General features: G+C 44.3%; 1 protein-coding gene across 1 annotated transcript; it reads left to right on the plus strand.

The window, feature by feature from the left end:
* Positions 1-1,339: 1,339 nt before the first annotated feature.
* LOC115315124 lies at positions 1,340-15,788 on the plus strand. Its single transcript, XM_040221325.1, has 5 exons — positions 1,340-1,520; positions 9,233-9,333; positions 9,832-9,913; positions 15,515-15,637; positions 15,754-15,788. Exons 1-5 carry the CDS (start codon positions 1,340-1,342, stop codon positions 15,786-15,788), a joined length of 522 nt encoding a protein of 173 aa, XP_040077259.1.
* The last annotated feature ends 2,986 nt before the right edge of the window (positions 15,789-18,774 follow it).

The following is an 18,774-nucleotide window of genomic DNA, read 5'->3' on the forward strand; positions in this document are numbered from 1 at the left end:
ATCCACCAACTTGGGGCACCCCTGTAGTAAATGTCAGCGCGATACGTTGACGCTCCAAAGACAGTTAAACATCGTGAACACTTAAAATACCTGGTCGGCGGTTTTTTTGTTTTTTTTGTTTTGCTTGCGTTAAAGATCCGGCGACTGACAAGGGCGGCGAGTGTTCGCGTTGGACTCAATCAACATGCACGCGATAGCCAATCGAGCACTGGCTCCACATTTTGGCTGATGTTAGGGATAGTTCGAGAGTTAGGCCTAATACTGAAATGCTCGACTCCTTGTTCTCCCGATTTTGAGGCGTTGCACGATATTCTGTTGGACGCCAATAGTAATGTCTAATAGAGCGGTAATTAGTTAGGAATAATGCTGTAATACTTAGCTTCTAGTTCTCCCATTTTGGGTGTTACACAGGAGATCAATGGTTACAGCATTCAATGTTAGACGCTAACATGCAGTTATCGTATATCTGGTTGAGTGTCTTTCAACTGGTGATCTTTTTTTTTTGTGAATTTATTAATTATTAATTTTCTAAAATTTAGGGAGTGTTCGAGGGGGGGGGGAGGAGGGTCACTGCTCTAATGTTCCTGTTAACTGCTCGCCCCTGCACGTGCATATACTGTGGTGCACTGTACGTTACAAATGCATCAGGCTTTGGATGCCAATGTTGGCATGTATACGACGCACGAATGTCGCGGTGGGGCTTGGTAACCCACAAGGCCTCCTGCGTGTACGCGTTTTCCTGCTGTGAAGCGTGTTTCACATGCAGCGTTTTTGGCCCTAGAGCGGCGCGATTTGTGCCGTCGCGGCGTTCTGGCCAGCACCAGCGGTTGAGCGGCACGAGCGCCGCGACGGCAGAAATCGCACCGCTCTAGGGCCAAAATCGCTGCATGTGAAACTTTCTTTATGTGTTCACGTGCAACATACGTTGCACTTCTAATCGATGTAAACTTTATCTGCAAGTGACCATCATTACCTCATTATTAAAAAAAAAAAAAGAGGTGTTTGCGCACTTTTGCAAAGAAAATGAGTGAGTGTGATGTAGTTAGCGAGATTATTGTTACAGATAGCTCAATGCTTTATTATTAGGCTCTGCAAGATCGAGTTCTTCGACCCCCCCCCCCCCCCCCCCCCCCAACGTGCACAGTTTTCCTACCTATATTTTGAGAAAGGCATTGTAAAGTTTTGTACGCTCCAAAACGAAACTAGTGAATAGCCAGAATAGCCGACGAATCCAAATCCAAGTACAAGCCGGGCTGGTCACTCGTGGGATTGTTTATGATTGTTCCGTAGCTTCGTGAGTCCACGTGGGAGCACCTGCAAGTTGTGTGAACGAGGAAGAATGTACGCTTATATTAGATACGCGGACAAGCAGACGTCTATACTTCCCATCTCATTAATTCAGAGGTTCGAGCCAAAGCATTTAGAGGATTTCGACCCCAAGAAGTCGAAACTTGCCTTCTGGCAGGGCCCTGATGGCGGCGATGGAGGATACTATGACGCTAAGGTTATAATGTTGGGAGGTGAGTAAACCATTCTACCATTTGCTAGAACCAGAAATATATATTCAACTTTGGGTTAGGTTTTGTCTCTATTATTTAAAAGAGAACGAGCATTTGGACCAAGAGAAAGGACTAGATGTCATTTCTTTGTTTCACGGCTATCGGGCTTAAATTGAGCGTTCGGAATGGCTCTTTGTGAGGAGAATATGCGATGTTTCTTGATGGAGTGTTAAAAAGAACTGAGTTCAAGCTGGACAAGCGTCCTTCCTCCTCGCTGTGCGAGGACTTTGTCTCGTCGATGGGTGCATGTGCGAAGCGTCGCGATCACAATACAGTTGGCGGTGCAAGGTTTTTCAGGTTCTACAGGTCAGTGCATGTAGGACAGTCGTTGCTGTCGCAGGGTTATGAGCACTCACGGTGAAACGTCCCAGCGGATGAGACCTTTCACTTAATTTTCATAGACAAAGTAGGCATCGCAGAAAGGTGTGAATGTGGTACTAACGCTGGCTTCCGCGCCAATCGCAACAACAAACCGATGCTGAAGTTTGAGAACATTGCCTTTTCTGGATCAAAAGATAAAAAAGGAGCACAAAGTTTCTTTATGAGAGCGCGTCCAGTTAGCCCTATTATAATTTTTTTTTATGGTGCCTCTAAGCAAAGATATAAAAGGAAAAAAAAAATAACTAGAAAAAAGCAATTTTTGGGGGAAATTTAAACAGCGCAAAAGACGAGGGACCAGACAAAGAAGTGACACGGATGCAGCGTTGACTTACAACTGAGTTTATCGATCGCAGTATACCGTAAAATACTGAGTAAGCGCTCACTCAAAATTCGAAGAAAATCGCAAAAAATAGGGGATAGGCACCTGTGAGGTCATCAATTTTACATATATATATGTACTGTACATATCTTTTCAGGTGTTTCAAATTTTGGAGGTGGGCGCTTAGTGTGGAATGGGCGGATGCACAATATTCTACGGTTTACATGCATTGTCACGAACAAAGGGAAGAAAAAAGTTGAAGGAGGTAATCAGCTCACATCACCAATAAAAAAAAAAAAAGAGAAGGCTCCTCTACAGAGCCATACAGAGCGTGTGGTAAAAAAACAAGCGAGTCAAGGAACTAGAAAATTAATTTCTTTGCCAGACAGGGCCATTGAAGGACTGCTGACAGATGTAGTGCCCAACCTCGCTATCTCAACAGCCTCAAGAATTTTGCGTGTCAACTAGTACCTGTTACGCTTAAAGGGATACTACAACAAAATTTCGGCGCTCATTTTTTGGTCTATATGTGTTCAGAAAAGCAGCATCAGATCGAATATATTAATATCTTGTTAAAAAAGTCACGAAAAGGAATTTTAAAACTAATTAAATGATTAGCAAAGAGCACCTGGTGGACGTCGCTAACGCCTCGCTTGTAATGCCCGTCTAGGAACCTTGACAGCTAGTGACGGAGGTTGTCTCGTCTCCGGCCACGACGAGAGAAGAGGGGCAGGAGGAACTCCCCTCTTCCCGAGAATGCCTTTTGTGTGTCGCAGAAGTCGCTATTGTCCCCCTACAAGACTATAGAAGATTAATCCGTCACTCAAAATTCGTACAAAAGCAGCCACTTCGGTGGCTGGAACGACTAGGCCATCCTCTCGACGTCAGCCTCGCTGTAGCTTTGCTCGTCTTGAGACGACCTACGTCACGATTGCGTCGGATGTCACGTGGTCTCCGCTGGGCCTTCTCCGAGCGCTTGCCAGAGTGGGCCGTTTATAACGAAAAATACAGCCACCAGGCTCAAAATACGAACGTGCGATTGTCATTTACGGATATTGTGGATCATATTCAACCTATTTTTGAACACGACGGGAATATTTCAAATCTCGTTCAAGTATCCCTTTAACAACCTCACACCGTTGGAAGTCGGGCAGGCAGCCACAGTTGCGGCAATGAATGCCAAGATGACCAGACACGGTAGTGGAGACACTGTAGGCGTGATCTCTTAACCTGTCATTCAGACAGCGACCCGTCTGACCAACATAACGCTTGCCACACGCCAGAGGGAGAGAATAAACCACTCCCTCTTAACACGCGACAAATAAATCTCAATGTCTCGTTTTGCCAGCCGTGGCCTTCCTAGAAAAGGGGTTAACTGCTCTGCACAACCTTGACAACTTGCCAGGAGGAGAGAACAACACGTCCACGTCACATCTGCCTGCGTTCCGTTTTAGGTTGTGGGCCAAGCCGTGCATATAGGGAATGACAACAAAATTTCTTCTTTCTCTTCTCTTTTCATTATTGGCCTCTTTTGCGCTCGTCACAGACCTGCTCTTAATATCTTTGAGCAGGATCTCAGTGACTGCTGTTATCACGTGGGAGGGAAATCCGGCATGTGTGAGGTGTATAGCAAGTCCTAGCGGGCGCGAGGACTTGCTATACACATGCTCTGCGGAAGTCTTGTTATCACAACATTCAACTTGGCTCTTATACACCAACTCATGTTTACAAACAAACCGGAGCGCCCCTAGCGGACGCCACCGGCGCCGCGCATGCGCGGTGGATGGTGGGCAAAAAGCCCGCCGTCGCCCATAAACAAACCATTGAATTGCGTTGTTGTTGGTGTCGGTGGGAGTCCCCGTGCTCTTTTTCGCGTTGGAATTGTTGATGCTACGTCCTCCTAACAATGTCTGACTATTTGGGCGGCTTCAGTAAAACTAACGAGGCAAAACTTTGCGTGAATAATGTGACGTGCGCCGATTCATTTCACGTGGACGCCGCAGAATGGGCGCTAAAGCCTGACTCCCACGATCAGATTCTGCTCGCTGTTTTCAGACGCGACGTTGCTCGGACTGCAAAAGCGTGGACCGTAGCTGAGATGGTGGACGTCGATACTGAAAACCGCAAGTAGAATCGGGCATTACAAGTCGGTGATGGCCACTGGTAACAATGATGATAAACATCTTCTTGTATCTGTTTACACTTAGCCTACTTACCACAACCAACCTTCAAAAGTGTTTTGAGGCCTGCACTTAGTTCTTATCGCAATTACCGGGTCAACGTTTGGTTTCCGGGCCGCTGTCGTTTGAACGAGCTGACGACAAAAAGCAGCCAAGTTTGAAAGAGCAGACGACAGTTCGAACGCATGCGTAATGAGGTACGGGCAAGAATGCACGCGTCCCGCGTCAACAAACCACTCGAATGTCACGTTGTCGGCGTCTGTGTGAGTCTGCCTACTCTTTTTCGCGTTGGAATTGTCGATTCTACGTCCTCATCGCAATGTTTTACCACTTTAATCGCTTAAGCGAAATTATCAAGGCTCGTTACGCCGCTAAATTTTCCGTAAATAATTTGACGTGCGGCGATTCATTCGCATGAACGCCGCAGAATGGACGCCAAAACCATGATGAGATTCTTCCAGCTATTTTCGGTAGCGACGTCGCTCGTGTTGCAAAAGTGTAGAAGGTAGCGGCGATGATCGACGTCGATACTGAAAATCGGAAGCGGAAACAGACCAAGCGTAACAAGTCGGTGATGACCTCCGGTACCAATGATCAACATCTTGTATCTACTTTTTACACCGAGCCTACTTAAGTCTTTTGAGGTCTGCAATTACTTCTTATTGCAATCACCGGGTCAAAGTTTGGTCTACGGGCCGCTTTTGTTTGAACGAGCAGACGACAAAAAGGAGACGTTTGAAAGAGCAGACGAAAGTTCGAACGATCAGGCGGCCGTGTGAATTTGAAGACGCACTGAACCCGTGGGTGGTTCGGACAACTTGGCGGTTTTCTCTCGTTTATGTTGGAACAAAGCAAATACATCTGGCGACCACAAAGTGTTGCCCGCGCACGCAATCGTAGTTCGACAGCGTCTGGTTTGCCCTTTTCACGGCTACTATCCACGTTCTCGGACGAACGGAGGGGGCAAAAACACATGAAAACTGATCTTCAAACCGGTCCAGACTCTCTTGGTACAACCCCGTCGCAGCATTTTGACGAGAAAGCAGGTTTTTTGTCTCGTTTCTTCCAAGGGAACACAGGAATGCATGTCTGGCACGGCGACTTCTGCCCACCGCCACAGACCGGAAGTGCGTCCGGCGCGCCACCACCGCGGCGTGACGTAGGAGAGTTGAGTTGGTGTATAGGCAAACTGAATGCCTCCCAGATGCTAGACTCCCCTCCCACGTGTTAACAGCGGTCGCCGGGTTCCTGTTCAAAGATATTAAGAGCAGGCCTGTGACGAGCGCAAAGGGGCCAATAACGAAAAGGGAAGAGAAAGAAGAAATTTTGTTGTCCTTCCTTATATGCACGGCTTGGCCCACAACCTAAAACGATTACGGGCAGGTGTGACATGGACGTGTTGTTCTCTGCTCCTGATAAATTGTCAAGGTTGTGCAGAGCTGTTAACCCCTCTTCTATGGAGGCTACGGCTGGCAAAACGAGACATTGAGATAGCTTTGTCGCGTGTTAAGAGGGAGTGGTTTATTCTTTCCCTCTGGCGTGTGGCAAGCGTTGTGTTGGTCAGACGGGTCGCTGTCTGAATGACAGATTAAGAAATCACGCCTACAGTGTCTCCACTACCGTGTCTGGTCATCTTGGCATTCATTGCCGCAACTGTGGCTGCCTACCCGACTTCCAACGGTGTGAGGCTGTTGAGATAGCGAAGTTGAGCGTTACATCTGTCAGGCAATTCTTCGGTGGCCCTGTCTGGCAAAGAAATTAATTTTCTAGTTCCTTGTCTCGTTTTTACCACATGCTCTGTTGGCTCTGTAGTGGTGCCTTCTCTTTTCTTTTTTATTAGTGATACATCTTGTGGGCTGATTACTTTCTTTAATTTTTTCTTCCTTTTGTTCGTGACAACGCATGTAAACCATAGAATACTGTGCGTCTTCCCATTCCACACTAAGCGTCCACCCCCAAAATTTGAAACACCTGAAAAGATATGTACAGTACATATATATATATATATATATATGTAAAATTGATCACCTCACAGGTGCCCATCCCCTATCTTTTCGTGATTTTCTTCAAATTTTGAGTGGGCGCTTGCTCGGTATTTTACGGTGTATTGTGATTTTGCGATCGATAAACTCAGCTGTAAGTCAGCGGTGCATCCATGTCACTTCTTCGTCTGGTCCCTTGTCTTATGCACTGTTTTAATTTCCCGAAGTATGTCGTACCAACTAACCCAAGCCTCAACTTTAGCTCCGCTAAAAAAAAAAGTAAACCAAAACTTTTTTTTTTTCTTGATCAGACTTCTGACTCCAAAGACATGAAAGCTTTCATCTCTTGCAGTACCATGTAGTTAGTCAGCAGGAAAAGTTTGCGGGACATCGGAGTGGCAGCCGAAATGCATCGCTGTGCCTTCTGACAATGCACCAACTGCTATCAAGACCCATGGTCTGCACGTGCTCATCCCTCTGTGCTCGGCAGTCATGCATGTTTGCTCACTTCCGTCCGATGCACTCTTGATACTGGAGACGGGCAAAAGGGGGGGGTGCTACTGTTTTTGATCTCCCAAACAGCAGCAGAACCCACCTGCAGCAGTCATAAAAAGAACAAAATAATCAACCTTCTTTTCTTGATGTGAACTCTATACTACATCTCACAAGTTGTGTGCAGCAGAGGCAAAGGCACGAGCGCATTGCTTTCAGACATGCCCTTCTTGCACCCATGGCTTTGTTGCACACAGCTTGTGAGATGGAGTATAGGTAAAATTTTCTGTGAAGGCAAAGCCTTACCTAACATGGCAAGTTAGATAATTTATGTTTTATTGCATATTGCTGACCACTCGACAGCTTAGGTTACAATGAAAAGATAAGCTAGTCATTGCTGTCAAATATTGAAAATTGGTTTGCACTCTTCACAAATACCAGGCCATGGTAATATAAAAGAAAAAAAATTGTTCAGCTACAGTCGAGCAGGCCATGGTAATATAAAAGAAAAAAAAATTGTTCAGCTACAGTTGAGCTTGGAGCAAAACTTTATCGGGACAGTGATTGACTCGGCAAAAGGTGGCATGCAGGCATTGTCTCCCATTGCGGTGGCTGAGGCAGATGCTCAGCATAGCTGCTGACAAAGCAGCTCCTCGCGCCTTTTTCGGTATATCGGGAGCTTGTCGAATGGAAGCGAGTGAACATATATAACTTTGAGAACTAAAGAATGTGCTTGTGCATGCAATGGGTCTGAATAGCTGGCCTGCGTCGTCAGATGGCGCAGCGATGTATTTCAGCTGTCTCTTCCATGTTCCGCAAACTTTTACTGCCGACTGTATATGCTTATACCCCGTTTCACTAGTTGCGTGCATCACAGGCGAGGGTAACGCCGGGCGAGGGGAGAAAGAGAAAGCGCTAGGAAGCCTGAAGAGGAGTATGATGTAAAAATTAAATAGCGCAAAGGTTAGACAAAGGACAAAGGACAGAACATGTAGACAGGACAAGCGCTAACTCACAACTGGTGTTTTAATAGAAAAGAAGGAAGCAGCATAGAAATACGCCGAAAAAGGAAGACAGAAGATTTATAATTTTTCGGCGTATTTCTATGCTGCTTCCTTCTCTTATTTTCTATTAAAACGCCAGTTGTGAGTTAGCGCTTGTCCTGTCTACATGTTCTGTCCTTTGTCCTTTGTCTAACCTTTGCGCTATTTAATTTTTACATCATGCATATCCAACTAGCCCACCTCAATATCTTAGTACAATTCCTGAAGAGGAGACGGAACCCCTTCTTTTCTCCAACGTTCTGAGCGCTCTCCCATTCTCCTCTCGCCCTCCGTTACATTCCTCTTCCATCCTGCCTTCTTAGCGCTCCCCTCTCCTGGCGTTGCCTTCGCCTGCGGCGCACAAAAGTGAGACGGAGTATAGAGTAACCACAGAATAGTATACTTCGTTTTACCCTTACGTCTGAGCGCACACGAGGCTACAGTCACTCAAACTCAAGTGCACAGAAAACGCACTAAGGTCGAACACGTTCGCTGTGCTCGATTTGCTAAGCCGATTATAACATGCCCAGAAGGACGACAGATGCTGTGATGTTCCGTGTTTGGCCGTGCTTGATTGGCCTCATCGGGAGAGCATGCCACATGGCGATGAGTTAACAGGTGCACCCATGACGACTCTCAGTGCACTCTGATGCATGCACAGATAGAGCACTGTAGAAATGTTTCCTTTACTACACTCAGAGGCATATAAATTGTAAACACAAGGCTGTTAGTTTCAGGCTTCAGTGTAAAAAAAAAGAAAAAGAAACATGTCACCAGTGCAGTATGACCCCAGGCTAGCAGTTGTACTGCAAGTTTTTCATCTACAGCGGAAGCATGGCACCCAGTCAAGACAGACCGATAACCCACTCTCTGAACCCCCTCAACTCGCTTATTGTTTCTCCCATAGCCTGACAAGTGAACTTCCAGACGATAGCTATCAAGGGACTCGCAGAGTGCTTCATGCTCAAGACATGGCTGTAGCATCATTGTTTATTTTAGAAAAGTACTACACTATGTCTGCACAAAATGTTAGGCATTGCACCAATTTATTATAGTTAATGTGGAAAAGTTGTTTTTCGCTAAACATGTTAACCGACAGAAAAGTGAGTGCTGTAAAAATGAACAAACGAAGGATCAAATCTTTTTTCATAAGGTGTTTCAAACATATTTTTGTCCTGTCTTTCCTTATTCCCTCTCAGTTTGAATTTAATACAGTAGTCTAATCTTCTGTCCTGTTGCATGTTTAGTCCAGTGTATATTTCTTTTGTATTTCTAGAAACAAAGACTCAGCTCATGAAGCAAATGGTGAAAGAAAGGGTGCCACTTCCAGCTGTCATTCTGCATGATGCCGTGGAAAGTCGGGAAACACTGAATGTGGTATGTATGTGCATGGTTTCAGCCTTGATCGGTTCCAAAAAAGGAAGCCAATGAGGTCTCGAAGCATCTTGAGTTGGGTGTGTGCATATATTTTATTTATGTTACTAAAGCTGGATGCCTGCTATAGTTTGCCTTGGCCTCACTTCAGACGGGCAACTTTCCCTGCAATTTTGGTTTTGCTGACGTGTTTCCTTAGATCCTCGTGCAACAGCACAAATGTCTGGGGTTGGGTCTGGCTGAAAACAAGCGAGTATCTACGATATGTTTCAAGATGGATAAGTGCTTGATTTCTGTCCCATCCTTTTGCATGAACAACTGCCTAATTAAAAGTGATGGGACAAAAACAAATGGTCCTTGTCCTATCCTTTTGAATCAGGTCATTGACGACGACGCCAGAGTTTTTTTGTAGCTCTTGCTTGCTTTTATAATAGCTTAATTTATGAAAGAATTTTATTGTTGTAATTTTTTGTTATATCTATGTCCTCCAAATCTGCGCAGGATGTGGCGGGACCGAGTGGTCTTCAAAAAAATTTGAGAAAAACATCATCGAAACAGAAAGACCGCAGCTCTGAGACACAAGGTATGTAAATATAAATTCATACCTGTAAGTGTCAGAGAAATAGGTCAATGACCATGGCCAAATTTACTGTACTAGTATGACACCCGAAAACCACAATCGGAGATTCTCTCCTACCAGGAGTTGTAGAACACAGGCTCCTATGCTACTTGTAATCTTGAAAAAAAAAAAAAAAAAGTTTTTTTTTTTGGTATTTTTTTTTTTTGATAATCCAGTATTTATTCTGCCTCATTTGATGCTTCAGTTTTCTGTCTCTAACCACAATTTCACTTTTTGGGTTTGCTGGAGCTTGTGCTCTGTCTCCACTGATTTTCTTTCTGTCTGTAAAAGAAGTTTCTCTGCATTGCATATCTGCAAAACAAATGGAATGAATGTATGGACCCATAAGAGTCTTCCTAATGAATTACTCTGAATTGATTGATGCCGCACGGAGTGTCTGAAATTTTCCACCTGCAGCAGAGATGCTGTGTAGCCCATGCACTTGTCAACTTGTTCACCTCAAATTGCAAAGGCAAAAATATGGTTGTGCAACCTTTCAAATCTTTTCTGCACTTGATACTTTAGCACCATGTTGTGGATAAAAGAAAATAAAACTTAAAAACATAAATAAAAAAATCTTGCTTGCTGTCTTATGCTTTTAAAACACTAGGCACTCGAGAAAATGAGCCTTTGGTGTCAGGTGTGAGCCATTTTTATTGAACTGTTTTGTTCACACTCATGGAATAGCCTACCAAAAGGGGGCGGAAGAACGCCAGTGGTCTCAGCGCGTTGTGGTATTCTTCCGTAGTTGTGTTTGGTCGCCAAGGCAACCAAGCGTTAGGTGGGTAGATGAATGCCTGAGCATGTTACTTGGTTCCCATAGCGGCAACAATCAATCCAGGCTGCGAAAGGGAACCGCGATGAGCTGAGGTCACAGGTGTGCTTCAGTTGCAATTCGGTTGGCTTTTGTATGGGTGGTACGTGAACAAACAAACCTCTATTTCTACATGTTATTATTATCAATAATGATGAGTCTTGAAAATGCACCATCATATAAATAACAACAAACTCTAGATTCAAAATTGACAAATTGAAGGCCGCTTCTTTCTTTTAAGACAGGCAGCTTTAGAGTCCATCACCGGAATCTGGGCTTGATCAACACCCCATGGACCTAAATGCAGTCTACTTTGATAGGGCATAAGCATCCTTTATATTAAATGTTGTCCAACTGTCTAATTTAATCCAAACACCTTGATCCCACATATAATGTTAGATGAAACAGAATGTGCAGTGTGTCTATGGAGATTTGCTAGGCTTGCAGTCAATTTTATGAGCTTTTAATCACTTGAGTGACACTGTACATAATATGTCATCAGGCTTTACCCGTAGGATCAAGGTACAGTTAACGTTTTCGGCTCAGGCGATTAAGGCCAGTTTTCTTGTGATGCGCAGTGCTACACAGCTGTGGATTGATATTAGAAGCCAGGAAATTTGCACTCTGTTTAGGCACTCCGACCCACTCAAGGAGCAACTTAAGATGCAGGATATGAGACAGGGAAGGGCCGGTGACTCACAATCTTACGAGCACTGAGGCAGCGCAGCACTGTGTGTGTGAAAAGCCCATGGCATGCCCACCCTCACGGTGTGCATGTCATGAGCTTTATAAAGCCGCATGCCCTAGAGCTGCGTGGGCAGATCGACAGCAGAAAGGACACCAGCAGGGCGGGTAAATAGCGGTACAAATTGGCAATGCCGGTAAATTCCCATTCAATTGCTATGCGAAACAAGTAGCTGTGTAACATACGTATTGCAACGTATATGGCAACCATGTAACTTAACATTGTGTAACGTAAGGTGACGTAGGATCATATGTGATCAAGTATCTGCGTAAGGTAATGTGATCACATTACATGTCCACGGGAAATGATCAAGTGACCATACATGATCATGGGACTTTTTTTACCTGCCCACTGCCCGCTATAAGCTATGTATGCTTTCGTTGCCTTGGCCTTTGTATAAGGCAAATGGGCAAATGTGATGGTCGAACGTAACATTTTTTTCATGCAAACACGGGTATATTCAAATTATGTGTTAAGGGTTTTAATGTGAAAGAAGCTGCGATGGCTTTTAATTTAATAAAAAACCATTTATTCTCCTTAATTATTCTTCGAAGGTGACGAATATTGTTACTCTTTGAGGATCACAAATTTCATTATTTAAAGTACAGATTAGCCAAAAAGACGCGTTAAAAACAGACTCTAAACCACTACCCTTCACAGGCCGGTGAACGGGAAAATGGGGGAAGAGAGTGCGGAGTGACGTCACGAAAGGGGCGCCAGGGCGCTTTGCCTCACCGAACTGCATTGTTAAGGACTTGAACGAGTATGGGATCATGTCGAGGGTCCTCGCAACACATTCTAATTGAGGGTTCATTGTGTCTTCATCCTTTATACCCAAGAGAATGCAAGCCAAATCAGCCAGATCTCTTCACGAACAGCAGCCGAATTATGACGTCATCAACACGTTTCATGTCAGCATCGGTTCGGTGTTTTTGCCTTTTGCCGTGTTTAGTGAGGATTATGGGATAAACGGTTGTGATGTTTGGACTCTCCAGGAAAACCTAAACGGGAATTTGTCCTTCACTTATTTCTTTCCTAAAGCTTTGCAGCTTCTCTTAAAGGACAACTCCGTTCAATTAAAAAAAGTTCGGGATTATGTATGATTCGACTTTAAAAAGCACTAATAAACAGCCCCACATACTTTGTTTATCGAAACATGACATATTTGTGTTACCAATCTTTCTTTAAACTTAGCGGATACCAAAACCGGAACTTTGGCTGCAACAGGCAACATTGGTCTTGTGTTGTCAAAGTGTAGCTACTATACTTCGTTTCAACTTCCGTCCGAGCGCAGCCAAAGCTACGTGTGGCCGGAGCCAATCACACGCCGGCAATAGGTCACGCGATCTCGCCTGCACTTTTGTATCCCTCCACTGGGCCGCGGGTCGTCCGCGCCGCCCGCGCTCGCCGGGTATTTCGTCTGCTACGGGTGTATCAACTGTATCGTCTGCTACAGGTTTATAAAGTGCCCTTTCACATTCTGGAATTTAGTCACAGGGGATGTCAGTACGTAAGCTGGCCGCTGGCGCCTCTGTTCGAGCTTTCCACCTGTTCGGCGTTTCGGCATAGTTTCGAGATGTAAGTACACATTGCAAGGTGACCGATGACCCGGCCGTTGATGTTTCCTTTTATTGTCTGCATATATACCAGAGCTCGAGGCGCAGTCCTTTCCATCAGCTTCTCGGCGTTCAATGTGATCGGCAGGTAAAGGGGTGCCCTGATTTCGCCGCGTATCAGTGAATTGTAGTGGCCAGGACGCTTTTCTTGCTTACAACGCATTCGCGGTACGACGCGGCCGGAGTCTCCTGCCGAATTTGAACGCAGATATTCATTACGACCTCTCGCGCCTGACTCCCAAACTTGCCTTTTCGAAAAAAATGTTTTGAAGCGACTCGGTGAGGAAAGCAGCAAAGCATATGATTCGGCCATTATGGGAATGAAATCACACAGAAAAAACGAGCGCTGCAGCCGTGTTGCCAGCGAATGTACGTGTTTTCACCAAACCACAATCATTTACATAAATTAATAAAAACATAAACTTCAGATATTTAATTATTTTAGTTGCAAATCATTCTCAGCACTACACATCTGGAATATTGTGCAATTTTGTACGCACAAAACAGTGATTTAAAACAAATTAGTTTTGCGGACTACTTTGTGGTGCGTAGGAATGCTCTTCTCGAAGATGCAAACCGTCCCTTAGCCTTTGGCTGCGCTCGGACGGAACCTGAAACGAAGTATAGCCAGGCTAGATCCAGCGCTGCTGAGATCCCCCGATACAAAGGGGTTAGCCCCAAATCCAATCCAATCCAAGCCATGGCAAACCTTTCGGTATGAATGATCACATGATTCTCCACTAGATCATTTAAAACTGCGCTCTCCCGTCTTTAGCGCCGATCAAGGCTATGCATGCCCACTCTTCTATTTTGCAGCTCATCACGGCATCTGTTGACTTCACCTAGAGAAGGAAAAAGCACAAAAAGGGCATGTCTTTGACAAAGTGGCTCAATGTTGGCTGTGCAAACACTACAGTATTAAAAACTGCGCTGTTGAATGCGCTTCACGTTTCCTGCTAGAGTTAGTCGATTTCAGTGACTTGGCTCTTTGCAAAGTTTTCCGCCCCACGTAAAGATATATAAATGGAATTAGATTGTGATATTTGATGTGTCGTCTTCCTAGATGATACGGAAGAGGACTGCATCGTTTTCTGATTATCAAATGAAGTGGAGTTGCCCTTTAAAGAAATATGTCAAGCCGAGGGTTTTTTTCCCTGGCACCTAATGTTTTAGCAAGCCTTATACGAATATGAAGTGTTCTTTTCGATTCTGAGTCTGGTGTTTTTACCCACAACAGGGAACTAAGTTGTGCCATCTTTTCATCTTGTAGAGTGTAGTTTGCTCAGCTTTATGCTGTGATTTTCTAAAGAAATGCAACAGACATATGAGGAATATTTACATGATGTCACCATTCTGTGCGGTCCTATAGCCTTGTGGTTGACGGCATCTCGGTGTGCACATGGAAGTGCCAGATTGCATTTCTCCTTGTCATTCTCTCTCTTTCTTCTATGGTCAGTTCTTGTGTTTTTGATGTTGTGTTTATATACTACCGATAGTCATTGGGCTTTTTGCCGTAACGGGTTAAACACATTTGCACACAATATCAGTGTACTGAACTTGAAGATCAATGATGTGCGAAAGATTGCAATTAAGGATGACCTCATGCGCAGGGCAAGTAAGGTTATGTGCTGGCCGTACAGACCAGTAGCTGTTTTCATTTGAGATGTAAGCTGTGAACAACAAATGTCAACGGTCAATCACGTTCGCATGGCTATTGGAGGGAAACATTTCGCTCTGCTGAGCGAAATAAATAATACTGCATACTGGACATATCCAACTATTATTTTTATCCTACAATAAGTGTTCATCTGCTTGTGTATCTTTCCCATGACGGGCAGTAGCGATTATGCAAACAGTGGAATTGAAGCCCGAAATGTTACGCTCAGATTTTATGATGTGCTAACAACAGTTTCGAAAAAGTGTGCACTGCGAAATTTAGGCATCATACTATAGCTTCAATTGCTTATCCTGGACATATTAAAGTAAAACAAATAAACTTATGATAGAAGACAGTAGCCAACATGTTTTGGAGTAATTTGATTATTGTTCAAATCATTTTCTATGATTCCAAGTTTGTCAAGCTCTTGAACTTTACATGTTTCATAATTTGTAAATTTTGAAACTACTTTCTTGGATCTTTGAACCTCAAATTAGAAAAAAAAATTAGCTCAATTCAACTCGCAGAACACAAAACTAAGTGGCAGGTTTTTTTTTATCAAATGCTTTCAAATATGGGTAAGTCGAAGGCTTGTGTGCATATGTACTAAGCATTTCTGAAAAAGGTGGGGTGCTTATGAATACATTTGGCAGTTAAATGCAGTGAGGTCCACAATGTTTCTCAAGCCTTAAAGTTTTCATGCTTTCAAACTTGTAACTTTTTGTTTACACAGAGGACCTCGTTCCGGCTGCAGACCTCAGAGACGCTAAAAAGAAAATTAGGGCCCTGACGAAGGAGTTGGAAGAAGAGAGGGCTCTGTGCCGACAAGTGCAGTATGCACTTTTACATAGACTTGGTAAGTGCAAGTTTTCTAATGTGAAATTATTTTTCAAGATCATATTTGAAAGGTTTTCAAGGCTCGGACAAACCCCCAATATTGGTGGTCTAATGTAGCCCTCTTTGTCATCACAGACGCACATGAAACAGGTCTAGCAGGTCTCAGCTGACCAGTTCAGAGATTCTCATCTACACTGTGTCGCAGGATTCAAACAAAGTGCATTTTCCAGGGGCATCACATGTGCAGCATGACTCTCTGATTGAAAACGATACACCCTCTCACAGATGTTGTGACACATGCGAAAATAGTTGTTTTCATGACTTCATTTGTTTCTGCTATAAGTCATAGTAGGGTGCATTGCAGTACAGATGCCTGACCTGGTGTGATTGGCCTCAGGTCCATGTATTTAAAGGGATACTGATCCAAGGAATTTAGTGTCCATAATAAGTGGCGCACATTCTTTCCACGAGCCAGTAGCCGCCGGTGTGCGTGAGTACACGCAAGAAAAATTACGTCAGAGACCTCCATTTGCGGTTAAGATGACAGTGAAATGTATGGGCTTGGGGCCGAAGGAGAATAAAGACAAGTTTTTCATCTACACAGTGGTGTCTGGTGTAAAAGGTAAGCGATTAATTGGTCTAACAAGCACGTAGCTTTCACTTATAGAGATGAAAAGCCTGTCTTTGTTCTCTTTTGGCCCGAAACCCATGCATTTCACTGTCCTCTTAAGCACGAATGGAGCTTTTTTACATCATTTTTGTTGCGTTTGCTCGCGCACACCGGCGGCTGCTGGCTCGTGGAAAGAATGTGCGCCACTTATTATAGATACTAAATTTGTTGGTTCGGTATCCCTTTAAGTGCAAAGAAATGTAAAGTGTGGAACATCTTCCCTCAGCTGGAAATAGCAGCTGTTTTCATCCTGGCTGTGAAGCCTAGAAACAGTTACCTCCCCTACCTGCTGTCAGAGAGGATATAGTCATTTATGAGGAGCCTATTTAGCTATTAAGAAGGGTACCTTTTTCGGCCACAATGTGCGAAGAAGTAAAAGCGGTAGGTTGTAGGGCGATTTCAGATAAGATCAAGCAGAGGGTGGCTGGTCGACCTTTTTAATTTGCTTCATAATTTTATATGGTATTTCCCAATGCCAAAAGTAAACAAATCAAAATTATTTTCATCTAAAAAAGATTATTGGGCGTAAAAAATCATAGTCACGAAATGGTGGCAAGTCACATTTATGTGCGCACCTGGGGTGGTCACTTTTGGGGATAAATAACGGAAGTTATACTCCCTGAGTGAGTTTCATAATTTTTGGACGCAACAATAAAAACAATTTTGTTCTTGGAAAAAAAAATTATAATCAAAACATCAATTTTGACTTTTCGATTGTTTTTCTCTTAACTTCGCAGGCCTATATCTTAGAACAAAATTAAGTCACAGACATATTTTGACACAATATTCTAGTCATAAGTGGAAGTAACTTAACACAAAAATAAAATTTATTTATGAAAAGATTGTTGAGATATTGACAAGCAAACACGAGAAAAGCACCAAACAAAAACCTTCCCTAGACAATTAAAAAAAAATGCTCGATTTTCTTTTTTTTTTTAATTTTGGCCAGTCATTCTATATAGGAGAAACCAAACATTTTTATGTTTGTTTGTTCAGCTGGTTTCTCCTAATTATGTTTTACCAACGTGCTCAACTCTTTCCCGTGGCCAGTTTCTACTTTATTTGGAGGTTAATATCTATTAAAAACATGTTGCATCATTAGGATGGTGTAATAGAGACAGCTCCTCTACCGAGAACCTCTCCGAGGCTCGGCATGAGCTGTCCCTATAGTGCAACACAGCAATTGTGACACGTTTTTTTTTTTTTAAGTTAACTTTTTATATTTCTATTTGAGTAAGGAAAGTAATAGTTTCTCGTGTCAGCCTCAGATTTTGAGGGTTTTGTTGAGGCATATTTTCGGTTGTATGAGCCATTAAAAAATATTAAATTTTTGGGATGCCAGTGTTTCTCTAAGGGTGTTCATGCCCATCTTGCAGCATGTGCAGTGGCGGCCGGGGGCGGCTGCGTAGTGCATTGCTTTCACTCGTTCGGGTGTTCAGATCTGTGGTCTCCGGCACAGCACTATGTGACTTATTATTTAAAGAGGACATTTTTTGCAAGTTCACAAATTTCTTATGAAGGTGCTTGTTTTGTGTTTTGGTATTTCAGGTGTGGTGCTCCCAGCATCCCCTGTAGAGAGCAATGACATCAAGGCATTTCCAGAGCAGTCTCACTCCCGAAGACCACGGCAGCTCAGAGCAGAGCAGCCCGCCAACATCAGACGAACCAGCCCTGCCCCTTCCCCAGCCCCTACCCAGGCTCCTGCTGTGGTACCTGCCTTCTCCCCGGCCCCTGCCTCGGCCTCTGCCTCGACCTCTGCCCCGGCCTCTGCCCCGGCCTCTGCCCCGGCCTCTGCCCCGGCCTCTGCCCTGGCCTCTGCCCCGGCCTCTGCCCCGGCCTCTGCCTCAGCCCCAGCCACTGCCCCGGCCTCTGCCCCCGCCTATGCCCCGGTCTACGCCCCTTTGCCCGCTCCGGACCCTGTCCCAGTCCCTGTCCCAGTCCCTGTCCCAGTCCCTGTCCCAGTCCCTGCCCCAGTCCCTGTCATGATTCATGCCCAACCCCCTGTCATGATTCATGCCCAACCTCCTGCCCAAGCCAACCTGGACGAGCCTGGAGCTGCAGTGAACGATGCCGTCCTTGATATGGTAGGTTCTCAGTGTCCCAGCACTTTTCAACTGTAGATCGCTTTTAATGCTGCTGCCATAAAATAAGCAATAGCTTTATTATAAATGCATCTACTATGAAAACTATTACAAGTCGCTGTAAATTTTCAACACGTCTGATGTATTAGTTTTGCCAATGAATGAGGCCCTTTTCAGTGCGCAAAATTCTCTGTCCTCAAAGCTTTAAATAACTACTGCTACCAGCTTCTCATTCACAACTTGTGCCATTAGGCTATTTGTATGTGCGTTCGAATTTAAAACATGCAAGAAGCAGGTGATGTCAATCACAAGAATACCGAGGTGTTAATAGCCGGGACACAGTGGCATCCTTTGCTCGCTTCTTAAGCATATAAAAAGAAAGAGTACACGTCACCATTTTTGTGG

The sequence above is a fragment of the Ixodes scapularis genome, unplaced genomic scaffold, assembly GCF_016920785.2.
Source record: "Ixodes scapularis isolate PalLabHiFi unplaced genomic scaffold, ASM1692078v2 PGA_scaffold2__306_contigs__length_199485367, whole genome shotgun sequence".
In the NCBI taxonomy this organism is placed as follows: Eukaryota; Metazoa; Arthropoda; class Arachnida; order Ixodida; family Ixodidae; genus Ixodes; species Ixodes scapularis.

Coding starts and splice junctions, on each gene's coding strand:
- LOC115315124 (XM_040221325.1), top strand. CDS start 1,340: ATGTACGCTTATATTAGATACGCGGACAAGCAGACGTCTATACTTCCC. Junction 9,334..9,831: donor GTCGGGAAACACTGAATGTG/GTATGTATGTGC, acceptor AAATCTGCGCAG/GATGTGGCGGGACCGAGTGG. Junction 15,638..15,753: donor TGCACTTTTACATAGACTTG/GTAAGTGCAAGT, acceptor TTGTCATCACAG/ACGCACATGAAACAGGTCTA.